This window comes from Symphodus melops (genome assembly GCF_947650265.1).
Source record: "Symphodus melops genome assembly, chromosome: 11".
In the NCBI taxonomy this organism is placed as follows: domain Eukaryota; kingdom Metazoa; phylum Chordata; class Actinopteri; order Labriformes; family Labridae; genus Symphodus; species Symphodus melops.
The window spans coordinates 9,692,981-9,712,835 of record NC_136701.1 but is presented as its reverse complement, the minus strand read 5'-3'; the positions used below and the strand labels follow the sequence as shown (position 1 = coordinate 9,712,835).

General features: G+C 37.8%; 1 protein-coding gene across 6 annotated transcripts in view; it reads right to left on the bottom strand.

The window, feature by feature from the left end:
- Positions 1-520: 520 nt before the first annotated feature.
- gria3a (glutamate receptor, ionotropic, AMPA 3a) overlaps positions 521-19,855 on the bottom strand; it is a 77,466-nt gene continuing 58,131 nt past the window's right edge. For 2 of the 6 annotated variants that reach the window (XM_079355650.1, XM_079355652.1), the window contains exons 12-16: positions 19,230-19,428; positions 11,534-11,781; positions 10,705-10,819; positions 2,932-3,180; positions 521-1,956 (exon numbers count right to left, since the gene is read on the bottom strand). In XM_079355650.1, coding sequence (XP_079211776.1) covers positions 2,935-3,180; positions 10,705-10,819; positions 11,534-11,781; positions 19,230-19,428 — 808 coding nt within the window. In that variant the 3' untranslated portion in view covers positions 521-1,956; positions 2,932-2,934. Of the gene's footprint in view, positions 1,957-2,931; positions 3,181-4,329; positions 4,471-10,704; positions 10,820-11,533; positions 11,782-19,229; positions 19,429-19,855 lie in introns of those variants that run through there. The other 4 variants (XM_079355649.1, XM_079355651.1, XR_013780090.1 and 1 more) reach the window with 3 other exon arrangements.

Below are 19,855 nucleotides of genomic sequence, written 5' to 3'. Positions count from 1 at the left end.
AATTAAAATTTAAACCATTGAATCAAAACAACTCTTCAAGTCTTCATTTGAAACAGCGTGGCGGAGAAATTGCTTATTCCCCTTTAATAGATTTATATTAAAAACCTTTTAGTTTTCTATCAGGACTAAGCCAGAGGCATCAGAATTGACTTTGAATAATGGATAATATGGTGACTCAGATCTTCAGTGAGTCCAGGAAAGTTAGACAACAGTAAATACTCCAGATGTATAAATTGAAAGTCTTTAAATGAGCTTCTGTTTTGGTTTTCTTTGCTTTGGTTATTCCCAGTGTTTGGTTATCTACAAGTTGATGTTTTTGTGATGCATTTTTAAGCATTCAATTGTTCTTTTCTGGTTCAGTTTGGCTCCATATCTTGTTCATCAATCTATTAGTGTTCAGACTTGCAAGTTGTGAGGAAAACCTGCAGTGAAGGAAGCGAGTTCCTCTGACAGGCAGAAACTTTCCAACGTTCACAGACAGTTTGGATCATTTTGTTGCAAAAATAAGAGGTCCAAAATGTTCATAAAAACCTGCTTTTATTAAGGAAATGTAATAAAATCCTTTGTACACGACCTCTCCACAGAGGTTCATTGTGTCCATACATGCAACTCTCATGGTTGAGGTACCTTTACAAATGATTTGGAAAAATTGAAACCAAACTGGATCTGATGAGGTTATCGGACGCTAACTAAACCAGGGTCCATTTCGAGTTGCAGTTTGGTCATACTACCACCAAATTCACATGCACTTTATCCAGGGGGGTATCAAATGAGAACGTCTGATATACTAAACAAATGTAGGCGTACATGGTTTGTAGCGTTTGTAGGTTTTTCTCTCAGTTTATAAAAAATTCACTTATACAAACAGACAAAATGTTTCTTTTGTAGCTCTCTTTCCTCAATGTACAACTCACCAGCTCACCTTCTGCAATGATGCATAGACACAGAAAGCTCACCACAACCAAAGAAGCCATGGTGTGTTATTGTTTACCAAAAATGTTGAGATTCACAGCTGCAGATACTGCATTTACATGAGAACAGCTTCTATGTGTGTACAAAGTGTAAACCATAAGCGCAGTTAAATGTGATGTCACATAAAAAGGGGGGTCACTCTCTTAGGATTTATAATGCTTTCGATTGCAACAGTATAGAACTAAGTGATTAAAAGCAGATTTCAATTCATTAAAAACATGGTCTTTCATTTTAAAGTATTGGCAGTTGAAACAAATGCACTTGGTTGATTTGAAACAAAAGCGTCTAAATGAAAACAGAGTCAGTTGTACGTGATGTCCAACAGGCTTTAAAATAACACCACCTAGTTTCATATTATTTTCTGAGTAAAAGTTGGGGTACAATGTTGTTCTTTTATAATCGCTTAAACCTATTATTGATGCTGTTCCTAAATATTATGAAACTGAAAATAGTCTTATATTAAAACAAGAAAATGACTTTACTTCACTAAATATAACATTTATCCAACTTAAGATTTCACCACAAAAATATGTCTGTAAAGGATTTCAAATGACTTCATAAGTATTCAAGAATGGTCTGATTGCAAATCATGGCTTTTTTTTCTTCTCCACGATAGGAAACAACTGAAATTTCAACAGTTCATCTAATTGTCATTTGAAGCGTTGCCCTCATCCCTTGGATTATTTTTAAATTTTCAAGTTATTCAATTTTTATTTGCATTGCCATGACGCCGAAATGCTCCTTAAGGCACTACAAGAGGCAAATCTCATGTTTTCAGAAGCAAAAGTCTTGTTGCATCATTGTCCTCTGTTAGTGTGACGGGCCTCACAGCCCAGAATGAGCACTTGTTGACTTGTAGGCTTGAGTCCAAGCAGATGACAAAGAGGGCTGTCGTCTCCAGGATGACAGCCTCGGGGTGTCGGGGTCACACAGAGTGGCTGTTTCCTTCCAGAAACTCCAGTGGGAATGAGCACATCTTTACTCCTGCAAGGCCAGAGGATGAAAGAAAGGTTTCAGGTTTGTTCACCTTCAGACGTTTGAGCTTCCCTCCTTCCACTGATAGTTTAAAGAACTAGGTGTACTCCAGTTCTTGAAGTCAATTCAGGTATCTTGACTTGGGAAAATATAAGGCCATCAGAGTTGATTCTAATGGACTTGATGTACAAATCTGTACATTTATCCAACTTTCACATTTTTCTACCAAAGCTACATAGTGTACCTTTAAAACTCATGAAATCAATATACTTACTGTAAGGTCCAAAAAAGTGGCAAGCAAAGTGTTATTGGTTTCTGCATATTGACCTCTGGGCTAAGAAAAAAAGGAGATGAAGTCCCCACAGTGCAGTTCATCAAGGGTCCACTTGGAGCTGTCTCCAAATCTGAGTCAATTTCCATTCGGCGTCTGTCGTCTTCCTAAAATCAGTCTCTGCTGTGTTTGTTGCTGGCTTTCTTTCTTTCTTTTTTTTGCTTATTTCTGATGCTAAATATCTGACAAACCAAACATCCTCCTCTGCTGTTTACTTTAGTTCTACAACCTGTCAAGTAAATCTTTCTAATTTTTTTCCAGGGACTACAAGTCTAGTAATTTAAAATGATTTGTTTGGACAAATTGGCAGATTTCCGTGCTCCACTTTCTCGCTTCTTAGAAATTATATGGGCACTTCTGGGTTTTAAAAACACAACATGGGGGATTCCAAAATTAAGAATTGGCATCTTTAAAAAAACTTTGCAGATAATGAACACTCAAATGCTACTTAACACCCATTATTGCAGACAAAGTCACTTTGTCATTGTTAGGTCAAATACTGAAGGTAAAAATCAACACAGACAGAAGTTTCAAAAAGTGAACATATCTCGTTTGATACAATTGGAACTTTAAGACCAGCTGAATCCACTAAGTCCCTGAACGTTTCATTATGTGTGAGGTAGAAAGTATGGAATCAACAATGAAACACGTACCTTCTATATTTTCACACTCTCTGTCCCGTACACGTTGTAGCCTTCACGATACGTGGCAAAGTTCTGGGCGTTTGCTGGAGGGGCTGGCTTAAAGTTTTGGGCATTCTTTGCCAGCTTCAGTCTTTTGGTTTCTTGCCGTGACTTATAGCAGAACTCTATCAAAGCCACAGTCATAGCCAGGCCGAGCCCTCCGACTAGAATATAGAAGACTCCTGCCACGTTGCTCAGACTTAGAGCACTTGTCTTGTCCTGGGGGAGGTAGAGACCACCGTTAAGACTTCTAGAACTGGCAGAATGAAGCTGACATCCACACACCCACACACACCATACACACACACAAACAGATCCTACACGAACATCCTGCTTCCCTCTGACTACACAGTAACTCTGAGGAGGCTAATGGCTGTCTACTAAACCCCATGAGGGTGCCTAAAGTAGCCTATAGAGTAGGATAAATTGGAACTACCTAAATGTGTCTGATTCCCTGTCTCAGGTTATTTCTACTCTAAAGAACTATGAAGGTGAATGTAGAGAGAGATTCTATCTGTCCTGCTATGTGGTCTCTTTACGAGACTACCTCTAGCGGAAGGCGGTCGTGGTCGTACAGGTCTACAGATTAAACCCTGGATCTAGCTCAAAGCTTTTCAACTTCAATACATTTGCATTTATACATTCAAACTGGCAAGCTGTGGGGGGCGAATTGAACCATTTTGCTGCTATTAAAGCCAAACGTTGATATTGAAATCATTTTACAAGTTTGACCATTTGTAAATCTAACCCTGTGGCAATTTTGTCTTCCTAAAGACAGTAAACCAAAGTTTTTATATCTCAAAAAGTAAGTTAACTGGCTTATTTAAATAAATAAAAGCGCTTAAAATATATTCCTTGCTGTGACAATCCAACAAAGAGGCTTGACTGTTAAACACTATTTGCACAAGTTGCGCTCTAGTGGGATTTAAAGGTCAGTTTGGATAGTCAGAACATGGATGCCTCTGGAAATGAACTAGCTGGTTGTCTTGGAGTTTAAAAAAAAAAAAAACTTGTTTTAACAAATAATGACCACCAATAAACTGCATTTCAATAAAGGTTTGGACCGAGAAAATAGCAGTATAATGATTTCAATTCTGTGGTTCAACTTTCATATTTTTATGGCATGACTAAAAAATGTGTAATCATGCTGCGCTTTTCGCATACAATGGAATAATGTCAATGCGATGAATTATGATCACAGTGTAAATGGATAACAGCTATGTGTAAAGTGGATTTTTTTTAAAACGTCTTTCACATGTTACTGTGAGGGAAGACAAGCAGTTATTTAGATACTGTGTCGGAGAGAAAATGTGTTTGTTTTTTTAATGTTTGCATATGAACAGTTGGTCAAAATGCATTTTGGAATCAGTATAAAAAGACCTGCAGCGACTGACCTTACTTCCAGAGTCCTTGGTTCCACATTCACCCTTATCGTACCACCATTTGTTTTTCAGCTTGTCTAAGATGCCTTGTTCACTGAGTTTCAATACTGCAAGGTTTACAGGAGTTCTTCACGTGGGAAATAACATAAATAACATTTTATTATGTTATTTTATGTTATTCAACTTTTTAAAAACTACTTTGTACTGTGCAAAGCGATAGAGTAGGGTCCTGGCCAACACATCACAGATAGCAGGCAACACTACAGTATGTATAAATGTGTATATAAATATGTGACCTTTCATAATCCATGACTACCCTAGCATGCCAGACCCCACCTATATCGCTTTGAGTAATCGGCACACACTGATCACAAGAAGAGAAAAGATTTGAACTTGCAGAATAAAGCAGCTGCTGCATAGCTTTGCAGAATGAAAGGAAACAGAGGCAGCTAGTGCTGAGGGCACTCGTTTTGGTAGTTGTTGTTTTGCTATGGGCAGCCTTTTAGATGTTCAGCAAGGTGGATCTAACAGGAACCCTTTCTTGACTAACAGACAAAACACAGCAGTCCAATTTTATTGTCAGCTATAAGAGGTTAATGTCTTGCAAAATCAGCACTTTAAACAATTAAGTGTTCACCTGTGATCCCCACATGGAGAACTTCACCAATCAGGAAAGCATAATACAAAATATCCTTCAGTTACCAAGCCAACCTAAAATCGAGTGACCTTGGTGTATTAGTTTATCCATATTATTATATGATAACCAGGTCAGTCAAATGCAGGTTTAAGATTGTAACAAGACAGATTTTCATGATTTGGGTTTTTTTGTTTTGTAAGACATTACCCTGGATTTCCTTGACTGATAGATTTCCAGGCTTATTTCCTTTCAGAACATCATAAAAACAGTTTGTAATCCAACATTATCAAATATATTGTATTCACCACTGTGTTCTTTGTGTGTCAAATAGAATACAAATCGAGTTATCTGTTTATCAAAACCTTTCAAAACAAACATAAAGCAGTCATGCATGATGGTATGGATGATCTGAAGTCCTGTTCAGCACTCAGAGTTTGAAAGGCAGAGTTATGATGGGGAAGGAAAATCACAACTGGTTTCTTGCATGAAGGGATTATTGTAACGCTTCTGATAATCCATTGAAGAGACAAAATGACCATGTAGAGTCTTGCATGAAAAAACTGACTTTGTATTTATAACAATAACACATCAATATTAGGCTTTGTTAGTGTCAAATTCACTTGTATATTACTTTATCGTTCTCATTTTCTCATACTTTTATTTGATATCATATATAACCAGCTTTACAAAAATGTGGTTAACGTTTTGTTCTCTCATTGTTAATGATAAATCAACATGCGCTGTGGATCAGATAAAGACCTCAGACACACCACCAGGTGGTGGCCATGGTCTTTTAAACATTTGTTTTAACAAGAGTACTGTCCACACCCACAGTATGAAAAGACTTCACTATGTCTTTGTTCTTCTAAGGAATGATCACCAGCGCCCTGCTGGTTAGGTGGAGGATGCTAAAGGGTTAGTACACACGCCTCATGTACAGAGACTTAAAATCGCCAAGCAGGCGGCTCAGGTTCCAATCTGACCTGTGTCTCCTTTCCTGCATGTCTATCCCCACTCTCCCTCTCCCCGATGTCTGACCCTATCCACTGTCCTATCTTTAAACAGAGGCTTAAAAAGCCCAAAAATACATAAAAAATAATTAATCATCAGAATTTAAACTAAATAGACTGAAATTCAATGGAAAAGGTCACGTAGTATAAGCCTGAAGGAGTTGCTTTGTCATACAGTAAAGGTTCAGGTTCATTAATAGCCATAAATAATTAGCCAGAAAAAAGTAAACATATTGCTATATAACTGTTTTAAAAGCTTTTAAAAACCTTTCACATTTGGACAGCACAGAAGGGAAAACTTAACCGATATAGCTTAAGGCCTATTTAGTAAACTGCAGTCTGTAGTGTTTCTATATTGGGAAAACGCCTAGTCTATTGGATGGTACAAATAAATTAAAATAAAAACATTTAAAAGGAATTTCAATTTTCACCCTTTTGTTTCATTATTACTCATACATATACTTTAGCTTTACAACATACACGTTTAATTGCGGTTGCTTATTTGAAAAGTTAAGTTGAATCTTTCATAGGGACTCATGTAAGGCCTTAACCCCTTAAAATATTCAAATTAATATCTACATTTTCTTTCAAGAGCACAAGCATTAGGGAAATAAAAACGTTTTCTGTATGATAATGAACTTACTAAAGTCATGAGGAAATTATAACAAAGACATAAAACTAGTAAAACGGCATAAAGGCATCAGCTCACTGGATACAATAACTGGCTCCTCACTTCCCTGGTGAGTGTCTGATTGGAAAGATTAGTGAATTTGGGCCAAGTTGAACAATGTGAAATTTTCTTCAGGAAGCAAATAAATGTTTTATGATACAAAGTGCCTAGATTCTGTCAAGGACTAAAAAGGGCACATGTGAATTTATTTATCAACATTCACCAGCTCTTATGACACAATGTTTTTGCTCTTGTACGGAAATATAAGCAAGCACATTTCATTGCATGCATGTGGACAGGTGCTTTAGTTATGGGGGTTTCCTGGGGAACAAAAAAACAGGTTCAGATACACATTTACGCTACCATAAAAAAAACTATAATGTGGGTTCAGACCAATGTGAGGCACACACTCTCACACTTACACACAGTTGTGTGTGTGTGTGTGTGTGTGTGTGTGTGTGTGTGTGTGTGTATGTGGGGGGGACATAGTGGCTTTGGTAAAAGATGGATCAGAAGACAGTTAATAAACTGCTCAACAGATGAGGCTGTAGATCTGAGAGAGAAGAGGTGAAACATTTAGTTTCAAAAGTTGTCAATTTCAAGTCAAACTGTAAAATGCTATTGGCTGAATGGGATACTATTTTGGCAGAAAAATAGGGCGCAGTAGTAGATTTAAAAAGTGCCGGTTTTAAAAAGTCTGCCTGAGAAATATCAGGTCGTTAATAAACATCGTATCAGAGGGGATGTCTTTAGGCGATCTTGTTGCTATGAATCCTTTTGCTTAGGAATCTGATGTGAGTTATTCTTTCTGCAGTTTGAGGTAAAAATCTCATGAGTACAGTGACAATCGTGGACCATAGAGCAAAGTGTTGGGATGTGTTTGCATATATTTTAAAGCTCCTTTTCACTCCAGCAATGTAATCATCAAACTTAGCTAAACACACACTTATTGTAAAACTTCTAAAGCTGGATTTTTTTAAATGCAAAACCTTTGGCCTGTTGTATCTGCTTGAATAAGTCCTGCCTTGAGTTTGGTTGTAAAGTCAATATTACATTTCGGTTGCTCTCTGGGGATGTAAGATTCATCTTGACAGGAAGAGTGTCCAAACTGTTGAGGCTTAAGGTCCACCTCAGCTCTAACTCTTTGCTTGTTTCTAGACTGATCAAAAGTTAGGTTAAGATCGTATTTTCCATATGGCGATGGCAATTGGGGGGATTGAAAACACATTTTGAAGAAACTAATGGGTAACGTGAGTGAAACTAAATTCCATAATCTTGTGACCGATTTCAACTTAAAATGATATTTCAGTGTTAACATATGGCAAAGATATGTGGGACTAAAGATGGATGGGTTTGAACATTTATTTCTTTGGTTTCTCATTCATTTTTTTAGACCTTTTTAAAGTTTTTTGTGAGAACGTTAAGGCAAGTTCTTAGAAAAAACATAGCCCACTATACTGATGTTTATTTAGGCAATGCCAAGAACATAAGAGGAAGAATAAGTATAAGAAGTACATTTCATAATTGATGGTTGTGTTAGCTTTGTATACCAGTCACAGTAATGATGACTCACATTAGACCTTTAAATTCAGAACAGCAATCCAACGCTCTGATTAAGCGCAGGCAGGACAAAATATTATTAACAACTTTGGAGTCTATGAAATGTACGATAGTATTACGCGCCACTATACGTCTGATGTTTGTGCAGTTTAATTGATCCTCTTCAGTTTCTATTGAAGCTGTGCCTAAAGGTATACATTCACCTGTATTGTAACTTGAATTGTATTTATTTTTCTGAATGCGCTCCCACTACACAAAAATAACATTTATAGCTTTTTTTGTATTTGATACATTGTACAGGTGTTTCTAATACAGCATCCATCTCCTGTACGTTTTCGATTGGTTAAAGGTTTGATTTAACTTCTGCTCTTTCTGAATAAAGTCACATCAGAACTGTACCCTTCATTCTGTCGGCAAAACAGGAATCAAGCACCTGAAAACATCCTCAAGCACACAAACTAACGTACATGACAAACACATGCACAAATCTGACTCTCATGGGCAAATCAAGTCATACGACCCATACTGCATGATGTCAAATGAAATAAACATCACACAGTATGAGATGTGCCATAATCGAAAATCAACTGTCTTTGGTAAATGAAAGTACCTGCAAACATTAGTAGACATGTTCTGTATGGAGTTTAGTTTGGTTAAAGTGAGCGTGTCTGAAAATAAAACATTAAATAACTCCATTGATTTCTAAAATATCAATAGTTCGTATTCTTATCATATTTTTCTCAGTGGTAGTTACATACAATATATTTTCATGTCATTGTCAGATTACTCACATGTACATTTCTGAAAGTGAAATAAGGACATAGAAATGTGGCAGTCAGATGTGATAGAGTTACACAGATTTTCTACACTCTCTCTCTAACCGGGGGGGTCGGGGCAAATTGCCAGCGAGAGAAGACATTTTCTTTGTGTTATCCCACTGGAAGTATCTATATCCTGCTCACTCAGGAATGGATGACTTAAGTCAATAACAGCAAAGTTTTGCCTTGTCTCTTCTCTCACAATGTGCCGAGTGTACTGTGGTCATGATGCAAGCTGAAGAGCAGAGGCAGAGATGGATCCACTATTAGGCTCTTTCTGTGCCAGCCCTGCTGTTCCCAAACACAAGATCAGGGGCCTCATTTATAGAGAAGATGCACCAGAGATTTGACTGAAAACAAAGTGGAAAAAGGTTCCATCCTCCTGCAGAGCTGACTTGGAGGTGCACCTTTCTGATAGTGTTTTATTAAAATAAACTAAGATCTTTTTCTAATATTCAACTCTTTTGAGACTACGCATATGATAAAAAAACAAATAACACAGATGTGTCAGATGAAAATTTGAATTGATAAGCAACAAAGACTTATATTTGAGTAAGCAGTTTGCTGTTTCAACATCTCTAGATCTGTTTTGACCAGAAGTTACCGTTAGCTAGTGTAAGCTTGCATTTAATGTGGACCTGACAGCCTCTTTCTTAAACTCTGCTCTACATTTGCAACAGTAACAGTATGTTTCAAAATGTCAAAAATGCACAAGCCTTAAACTTTTACAAGCTACAAAATCAAAGAAGTAGTAAACACTATCGGAATCTCAATGTACCAACTTCTTGTAATTAACACTTTTGTTCACGAGTGGCCACTGTTAAACAAGTGACCATTTAGAGTGAGTATGCCGGTTTGAACAGCTGGGTTTTGAGTTTGGATTTGTAGGTGGAGATGGAGAAGAACTAAGAAAGAATACACTGTGAGAAGGGAGATTCAAATCTAATGCCCTTGTCAAAATGAGGCCCCTGTTCCTACCTTAGTCTTTAACAGGGTTTACCAGGTCAGGGTGGCCATGGATAGACTTTGACTGGCCTTGGATTAAGACCAACCAAAGGTGTCTGTCAGTCTTAACGCTTGATTTCAGTGAGAGGATGTTGGACAGAGAAGTTTGGACCGTTAGTTGTCAGTCTGTCATTAGAATTCTCACGTTTGCCTGCGATGCTTAGTCCCCTCAAGACAACGCTGTTCCCCGTGCCTGCCCTAATGCCCAGGCGGCAGATTGGAGAGTGCTTTCTAAGTTTATCTTGAAGTTCTATCCCAACATTATATTGAATATAGCTGGAATGATTCTCACTATGAGCCTACATGAAGATTACACGCTTACATTTTGGCATGTAGATACAAAAAACTGAGGAAAATAATGCTCTGTCTTTCATAACTACAGACCAAAAACATATATGTAAATGTTTATTAACATTTATTAGCCTTTTACCTAACCTTCCAAAGTCCTACTCTTGAGTTTTTCATACATAGCTTGGCTTTTTTCCTCCTCTATTAGCCAAGTAAAGGGTTCCCAGTTGATCACAGTTGCACAATAAATAATTTACCATATTAATGCATTAAATATTTGAAGAAGTTCAGGCCCAAAATGTACATTAAGTGAGGACAGCCTTGCCGATTACTCTGTTCTAGGATACCCGACTTTGGTGACATTGAGGCTGACCTTAGAGTCACCTCCCCCGCTGCCGCACTCTCCCTTGTCGTACCACCATTTGTTTTTCAATTTGTCCAAGAGGCCTTGCTCATTCAGTTTTAACACTGCCAGGTTAACAGCATTTCTTGAAACGATAAAACATAACTTGTAAGAAAATGAACAGGTCCGTGAGAAATCTAATATAGAATATTAGTAAAGAATAGTGATTAATATCAATGGTTCATAGGGGGAGCACGGGAGGGACAAATTGGTAAAGAATTTCACTGGTGTGGAAGGGTAAGAAGCATCTTTACAGCAAAGAAAATGTTATAAATATTAGAGAGGTGGCATGGAGGGTTACATTGCTTGTAACTGAAGTGTGCGGGATGGGGACATTCTGTCATTGCTGAACTAGAAATAAGAACATCCAGCATGCAGCTTAACATTCATCACAACTGACAGAGCGGCATTATAACTAGCAAAAGAGACATAATTCAGTTTTGAGTTAGAAGCAATGCAAAAGAAGGCATCACGGAAACAAGGAGGGGGAAGAGATTGAAAGGAAAAGAGCAAAACAAACAAGGAGGGGTGAGAGTGCACATCAACATTCAAATGATTCACTGAGAGTGATTTATACCAATAATAACCTTAAGAGAAAGAAGAAAGTAACAGAGACACAAACCAGATACATCGGACACAACAGAAAATGGCTGAACATGTTGATTAGATTTAAATACTGTTCACTTAGTGATACACTTGGAAAAAGAATTAAGTAAAAAATAAAGATTTCAAAAGGAGACATCAGGGTAGGTGGAATACTATAACAACATTGAGAATATTGTTATAATATCCCACCCACCTTAATGCAGAGCCTTTCGGTGTGGCCACACCATAACCCTTCGAGTCGAGGTTCCCGCCCACTTTCATGGTGTCACAGGGCTTCCGCTGCTCTATGTACTCGTTCATAGTGGATTCGAGAAGAAAGGCGAACTTTCCCTTCGACTTTCGTACCCGGGCCACCCCGTCAGGTGTTGTCTTGGCAAACACTGAGGGCTCAGCGGATTTCATGTATGACCACATTTTCTCATAAACTGCTATTTTGGAGCGCTGCAAAGAAAAGACAGAAGCAGTTTAGGAATGCAAACATCAAATCTCAAACATTCAATGTGAGCTGCCGGGGTTCAGAGGAAAAGGAAGTTTGCCATTCTGGGAAATATGCTCAGTTGCTCACTTAGGTAACAAGATAGACATCACTCACATGTCAGTGTGGAGCTACAGCTAGCCAGATTATGTTAGGTTTATGGACCGTTTGAAAAAAATACAAATTAATAATTATGTTTAATTTTTTGTGCATGTGTACAACAGTTATGTCTTTTGGCTACCTCCTTGACATATGAAATAATTATAGATACATAAATACATGTCAGGGATTAAAACAAGTTAAAAGAAACTGTTCCTAGAAAAAAAAAAGTCCCTCCTCAATGATCATTTTAATTTTATTATTCAGTCTTTATTTAACCAGATAATTTAACCTGTTGAGATCAATATCTCTCTCACAAGGGTGACCTGGCCAAGACGGCAGCAGAACATGTTATAATAAATGACGTGTATCTTAATGTTGCTTTAATGAATTAAAGCAGCAAAACTACACAACCTTATATGTGTAATTTGCACACAGGGAAACATAGTCCTCATGCTAGAACAACATAATCTAGCTAGATGCTCCACACTTAATCCACAGACACAAGAGTGGTGTCAATCTTTGCATTTTACCCCAAAGCCCTTTGCGTATTTCACAAAATGGAAAACTCTTTCTTTAAAGCAACTCAAATATCTGCAATGCCCTCATCTGTGACTTCACATTGACATCACAGCTCAGGTTGCTTCAACATATTTACACACTTTTTGTCCAGTTGTAAAACCCTTTACATGTCCACACTGAAGCGGAGGTAGTGGGCTTAATGCCAGCAGCCTGAAGTCTGACAATCTGGCAGCTCAGCAGAAACAAAATGCAGGTCATGTTTGCTATCAACATTAACAGTCAGAAGTGACCTCGTCTCTCTGTCAGAGAGTGCTCCTACCAGCAGGGCACAGCTGGAGTCACAAACGTTAGGATTCCATTTATATTTCAATCAAATCAGTCCTTAAAAAAACAAAAAAAAAACATCTGATCATTCCTTTGACTTTTTCACTTTGAATGTGCTCTGCAGCTTGATATAAAGTGTGTAGTGCCTGAAGACAAAAACCTTTTTACACCAAAGCGCTCACCACAAAAGTGCAAAGACTTCGATGGAGCTTGATTCACACCTGTCCTAAATCCAGGACCTGTGTGTCATAATAAGTGTCTTACATCAATGGAAACAGCTCTTACAACTTGTTTTACAACAGATCTTGTGACACAGTGTAAAAAAATCCTCTTTTTGATTAACTTATTTTATAAAGGTACAAGTATTAACAGGTTGTGTCAAGGCAAAATATATTTCGACAAAGTTTAGTCAGTAGTTCTTTATCATTTTGTATGTTGGCACATTTTCAAGACACACTTAATTGTGATTTTTAGGTTATGGTCATAGTCATTTCTTATGTAAAAAAATCTGTGCTACCCTGTTTTGGCTAATCTTTCAACAAATTGGGATGCAATTGGCCTAGCAGATGTTTTGCCAAACTATACAGTAAACACTTAATAAAAGTGCACATCATTTTTAAATCTCAAATATTGTTGGTGTGTTAGCAACATTCCTGATTGTGTTTCTGTAATACCCACAGAAGAGGCTTTATCAGTGTGTAGGTCTTTTAAAAATTGTGTACGGATCTTCTGCAGCATTTTTCTAACTGTAGCCAGGTGACATTACTTTTAGGACAATAAAGAGCAACAGTTCACTTTCAACCAGGTGTTTAAAGGGAATAGATTCCTTCATAATCTAAGGCTATTTCTTTAATTTTAATCCAATTAAATAAAGAGTACGGTGGCACTAGTCACTTCTTTTAAAAAAGTGTGGAACGCTTCCTGTGTAATGGCACGTTTGACCTGCTTCTTCCCAGACTGACGGTTTCACCTCTGTGGCCCGGTCAGCTGCCAGCTGGAGCGGCTACAGACATGCCGAGCTCAGCCCTGCTCTGACACTCAGTACGCTGCTAAAAATGGCCAGAGAGAGGCTGATCGCTGGTCACTGGGGAGAGTGACTACACAGCTGTCTACAAAAGAGGGGAGGAATAGAGAGGCTGATGCAAACTGGGCTAATTTGACCTTCTGCTGGGAGGGAGATGCGCCTCAGGAAGGAAACTTTGGGTTGAAACTTTTCTTGTTTCCATCTTCCTCAAAGTGTTTTTTTGTCAGTGGTTCTCACAGGTTCATTATAGCTCTGGCAAACAGGACAAACATTTTACACCAACCTAACAGGGAGAAATAAGGTAAAGTATTTGACTTATATGTGATTAAGTTAACTTGATCATTTATGGATTTCTCCCACATTTCTAACATTAAGTCACGTAACATTATCATGTCCATTTGACATCAATTATTTATTTATTTTTTAAATGATACTAGTTGTTTTATATATAGAATATGGGATAATAATTATTTGAGTCACCGTATATAGAAAAGAGTTGGATTTATGTTGTGCTTTATTATTGTATATGATGTAGAAGAAAAAGGCCTGCATGACCAGTTTGATCCAGATTGTGTTCAGAGGTTGTGTGAGTCAGTCCCACATCACATCTGGTTGGAGAAAATAAAGGCAACATCAAAGTGAACTGAAAAACTATGTCAGATCTACGTCAGTGTTGTATAAATAATTCAAGGGATATGTAATGGATTGTGGGCTCAGGCTGGTAAGTGAATCATTCTTGACATATGCACGATTTCAGTTCAGTTGAGTGTTCATGTAAACACTGTTAACATGACAATAACAGCTGATGACAGGCCTGACCGTGGTGTGAAAGCAGCGATTCAATGTTGGGTAACACAAAGACACATGCTTGTCTGGACTGGGCTCATCTCGAGCTGGTCCGTTCTGTCAAAGTCTTCATTCTTATTCTCTATCAGCTGAGTGAGAGACTATCCAATAAATTACTTTGAATGAATGACTTGAGGTACAACACCCATCTTTATCATCTGGTAAGTGAGTCATTTGGGTTTATTGCCCCTCATCTATCCTGGAAATAAACTGGTCTAGTCTCAAATTCTTCAAGCAACCAGTTCATCTGTCAGCTTCAGACTGAAAGGCTGAGAGTGATTCACGTCCCTCGGTGCATGTCTGTCATCCTGAAGCCGAGCTGACAGGCTCAACAAAGCATGTGCAATCGTTCTGCTGTTTTATTTTTATCTGCGAACAAATCTTAGTTACGTGCATCGTGAAGTTTGTAATTAAAAGTCATTCATGGTGTGTTAAAGATTGGGGGAAACCAATTAGGCTAGCTATATATTAGCACGGCTCATCACTCCTGCTGCTGTAATTAAAGAGAAAATCATTCCTTTCACACTTTTTAATTAAAGCCAAAAAATACAACTTTTGTCTTCCTGTTCCTGCTTCTTACATGTGCTTTGTTTTCCAACCTTTGCATTCTGATCCCCATTTATCTCTGAATAAACATTACAAAGGAATAATACAAAGTTGTTATCTTCAGCAGGATGTAGAAAGTATCTTAGGAGAAAGGAAAAGTCCTAGATTTATTTTAACTTAAAAAAAAAGCCAATAGTCAATTTGAATATCATGTGTTTAAAATATGACAATAAAGAGCTTTATTTTGAAATGAAAGTACTATTTTATTTGCTTTCTTCCAGAGTTTGTTTTAAATCTAAACACAATATCACAAATGTATCTGATATATGTAAAGCGAGTTTGATCCCATAGACAGTGGCTGTTAGTCTAGCTTATCATAAATGCTTGAAGTCGTTCCCTCCTTATATACAGTATCTCTCCGTCGACTTCCCCGCTCAATATATCTATCTCCCTTCAGTATTCTATCCCTCTGTCGACCTCTACCTATCTAACCATCAACACCCTCTACTTCCTAAACCTTACCTCTTCAACATTAAGGGCCATGGCTCCAAAAGGGTTTAAGTTGATTTCTATGTCTACATAATTGTCATTAAGATATGTCATTCATGTCAGTGTGTGTCCATGGCCACAGAGCGATCACATGCCATGAGAGAAAACTTCCTCCTTAGCAGTCTGGTGGTGGAGGTTGGCACCCAAAGGACGTTTAATTGATTGTAAATGGTTTTTATTTGTTGTTTTGTGAATGTTCTCATTTTAACAATAAAAATGGAACTATGAATACTTGATTGTATATTATAACATTTGATATGACGTCTTCATGGATGTGCTTTAACTCGTTACCTTAAGTTCTTTTAAAAGTGGTCTTAAACATTGCTTTTCGCTTGAGCCTTTGGCTGCTAGTTTATCGTTCTCTGTTATGTTATGTTATGTTTTGTTTATTATGTTTTATGTGTTGGTGTTGTGTTTGTGTGTTTATCTTTGTATTATGCAAAGTGTCTGTACGTGGGCTTTACTAATTCAAACTGAATTGAATTGAATTGAATGGAGATGTCTTCTCAACAACTTTTTAAATTTCACTTTCAACAAAATGTAGACGTTATTTAGAAATATGCCAATTCTTCAGCAATTTTCTGCTCGTAAGGACTTGGGTTGGGAACCAGAGGGTCACCAGTTGATATCTCCGTCACTCTGACATCTCTCTGTTAGTGCATGTCCATAGGATCCTGTTTGTGCATAAGTATATAACACAGCCTATGTGTGTGTTGCATGTTTATCAGAGTGAATTTCCCCTTGTGGAGATCATTAAAGTAAATCTTAATAAAATGCTCATCTATCATTTGCATTGAGGATGCTGTATGATCTGCATTATTAAAAGGTATTTACAGCCATGATTAATTATTAGCTTTGAATCATCCCATTTCAACAACCCCTGCTCTGAGCAGCTCCTCTGCACTGGTATTTTTAGTTTGACGAAGAAAGGCAGAATATTTGTCAGTCAGGATGAAGTCACTACAGGCCTGTCAATTATCTCCTCAGGAGCACCTTTGACTAATCACATCCTGCCAACAGTGAGGATTAGCACATCCGCAGCTGCTTATGGAGCCGCTTTAATGTAATAATTCATCAGGAAGCCCCAAAAAATAATTTAATAAAGCTGGTGAAAAGACATGACAAAGAAATATTTTAAGGTCGTCTCCATGTGCTCTTTGTAACCTCTGGTTACGTTAAACAGGAAGCTAACCTCGTTATGTCTACAAAGGTGGTGAAATTGAAACACTGCACAGTTCCAACAGACTTTGGTTTCCCCTTTAATATTGAATATTCTGTATGTCCCTATATGACAACCATATATATAAATTATAGCTGATAGAAAGTTTCCCTCCAAAACTAGTGTGGAAAAATGTTTTTTTTAATGATCAGTTTTAAACAGCTAATACTAATATTACTATATTTCATGTGAAATGATTTTCTTTATTATATGGCCTGGCTCTTTACAATGAAAGAGTCCTAATCTCAAAACAGCATTGTCATTTTAGTGAAAAAGAAACAAGGACAATTCAGGGGGTAAGTATTAGAGGAATTCTTTATATTTTCTGATTTCCTGGCAGCTAGAAGCACACTGCCCTTTAAACATCATTAAACTATAGCAAAAGAGTAAACTACATGAGTATTAGACTAATGTTAATGCTCATTGTTCGAAGCAAGTTTAAAATTATATAAACAATGAATTCTACTATGCCCTTCATTGGATTATTCTTCTCCAGAAAATATTTTTTTCTGAAGAGCCACATTTTTCAGAAGTAATGTTTGAAAGCGTCGCAATGCAGGAGACAGTGAGTTACAGATGACCTCCTCCACACTAATCATGGTGATTGCTCCATTTCAATGCTTTCAGACGTCAGTGGCGCATGACATAGCAGACCAGGCGGTTCTGCTTGAACGCCTTCATAAACGATTCGGGTCATAGAAACATTACATGTCTCCACTCGGTCACATTCCTGCAAAATCGTTACTCTCCCTTATTAACCACAGTCACACACACACAAAAAAATTTCACGCTATAGGCAAAAACATTAGGAAGATGTTTCTCTTTTGTTTTGTTTTCTGCCTTTCTGCCTTTTCTGCCTTTTCTGCGGCAAGATATGCTTTAATGGCCCGGACAATAAAACAGTGAGGGTTAAACAGAGCAAATAACTGAACCCAGCAGACAGAAACACGCTGTTCTCCTCTCACTGTATTGTGTACACAAATCTGCCTGTAAATCTCACAAGAGTATGTAAGAGTTGTGCGATTGGATTTTATAATTCTCTGTGGACTGAGGCAGAGTCTGAACCAACACACTGTGCTCGGGGCTACAGTAAGTGAGTCCAGGGTTTGTATTTATTAAATGTCTCAGACTCACTCAGGGCAATCACACCAAGGGGCGGACTTGCACTAAAAATAGACACAGCTCAGAGCAGGACGTTGGATGTGAATGACATTTCCATTTCCGAGAAATAGGACGTCGACTTATGATTTCAGTTCTGTGACAGAAGCCCACAAATTGGAAATATAATGACATATTGTAGCCCCTCTTGAAAGTTTTTGGTTTTACTTTACCAACTAAGCCTGATAATCACCCTGGACCGTCATTTCACATAATTCATCATAGAATTCAAAGACGTGGGCAGAAAAACAACATCGACCAAATTTGAAGCAGAATTCGAAAAAATGTACAACTCAAGATGATATCCTTTTGAAAAGAACTTTTCCATCGTTACTCTGATTTTAAAATGGCTTACTCTAACTAACACAAAACTATTACTGTTTTAATGAGTAGTCATAAATATGTATGCTCTGTGTGACCTTGACGAGACTATATGCAGCATTGTTTTGGCAGCACTTTAGTTTAGCATAGATAACAAATAATTTGCATATTAGTGGAGGCACAGAGAGGCTAATCAGATATAGTCATGGCTACTGGTTTTTGGATAACAGACGAGACAGAGGAGAATAATAGTTGAGGTTTAAAAGCTGAATTATTTCTGTATGTTGACAGAAAGTCTTGATTTTGATCAAGTAAGAGTGGAAGTTAATCTTTTGGACAAAATGGATTGAAGCTGATAACGGACTTCATCACAATGTTTACATTTTTGGTTTAGTTTTGTGGGATCTGCAGAAGAGTTGATAATCTGCCCTGAAAAGCTCATCTCAGATATCCATCCCGAAGCATTACCTTTTAAATCCCTTTACAAACAGATGTATTCCATGTTATTTAAGCTGTTTCACTGAGTGATATTTAACTTATTTTAATTCTCTGTTTAAAGTTACACTGAAAGAATAAAGGGATTTTGTAGTATTAGTACTTTAGAAGTGCTGTCTCAGGTAGAAATACAATCAAGTCCTTCTTTTATTTCCATTCATTTGATATATTACCTGGCAGGTAATAAATCAAAAGCCCAGAGTAAAGCTCCAGAGACTTATCATCTCTGTACCTCAGCCAACATTAACCACTGTTGGACTGAACCTTGTTATGCAGCGGCAGCACGGGTGACAGCCAGCTGAGACACTCACCCTAAAGAACTCCTTGGTGGAGCCTGAGTCTAACGTCCCATAGGCGATCTCTGTCTGCTTGGCCAGGTCCTCAGCACTCTCGATGGGAGACACCATCCTCTCCACAGTGAGGAAGGCAGCCAGGTTAGCCGTGTAGGAGGAGATGATGATGAGGGTGAAGAACCACCACACTCCTCCGACAATCCGGCCCGACAGAGACCTGAGAGCAGACGGAAATACATGAGGGCACCATGCTCCTGTCTACATATGGAAAAGTGAAGAGTGATCACTTTCTACTGTGTCTCTGGTGTTTTGTTCCTCATTCTGTGTCTACCAATTAAGGTACGAGAGATGCAATATAATCTGCATTCCTGTTGTATTTAAAGCTAACACTAAAATACTCTTTAGAGAAATCATTCACTCACTATAGTTGCCATTACAACTGATGAAAAGTTGTAATAAGCTTCATTGAAGTAATATAACTTCATATAATAAGTAATTATACTTTTTTTATAGCTTTATCGAGTGAGAGACATTTAACATTGCAAAAATATCTCAGCCCAACCAGAGCGTATCCTTTAGATCCAGCAGCCAGCTGATCCAAACTAGACCAGCGACAGGGATATATCCAAGATTACCAGGGTTGA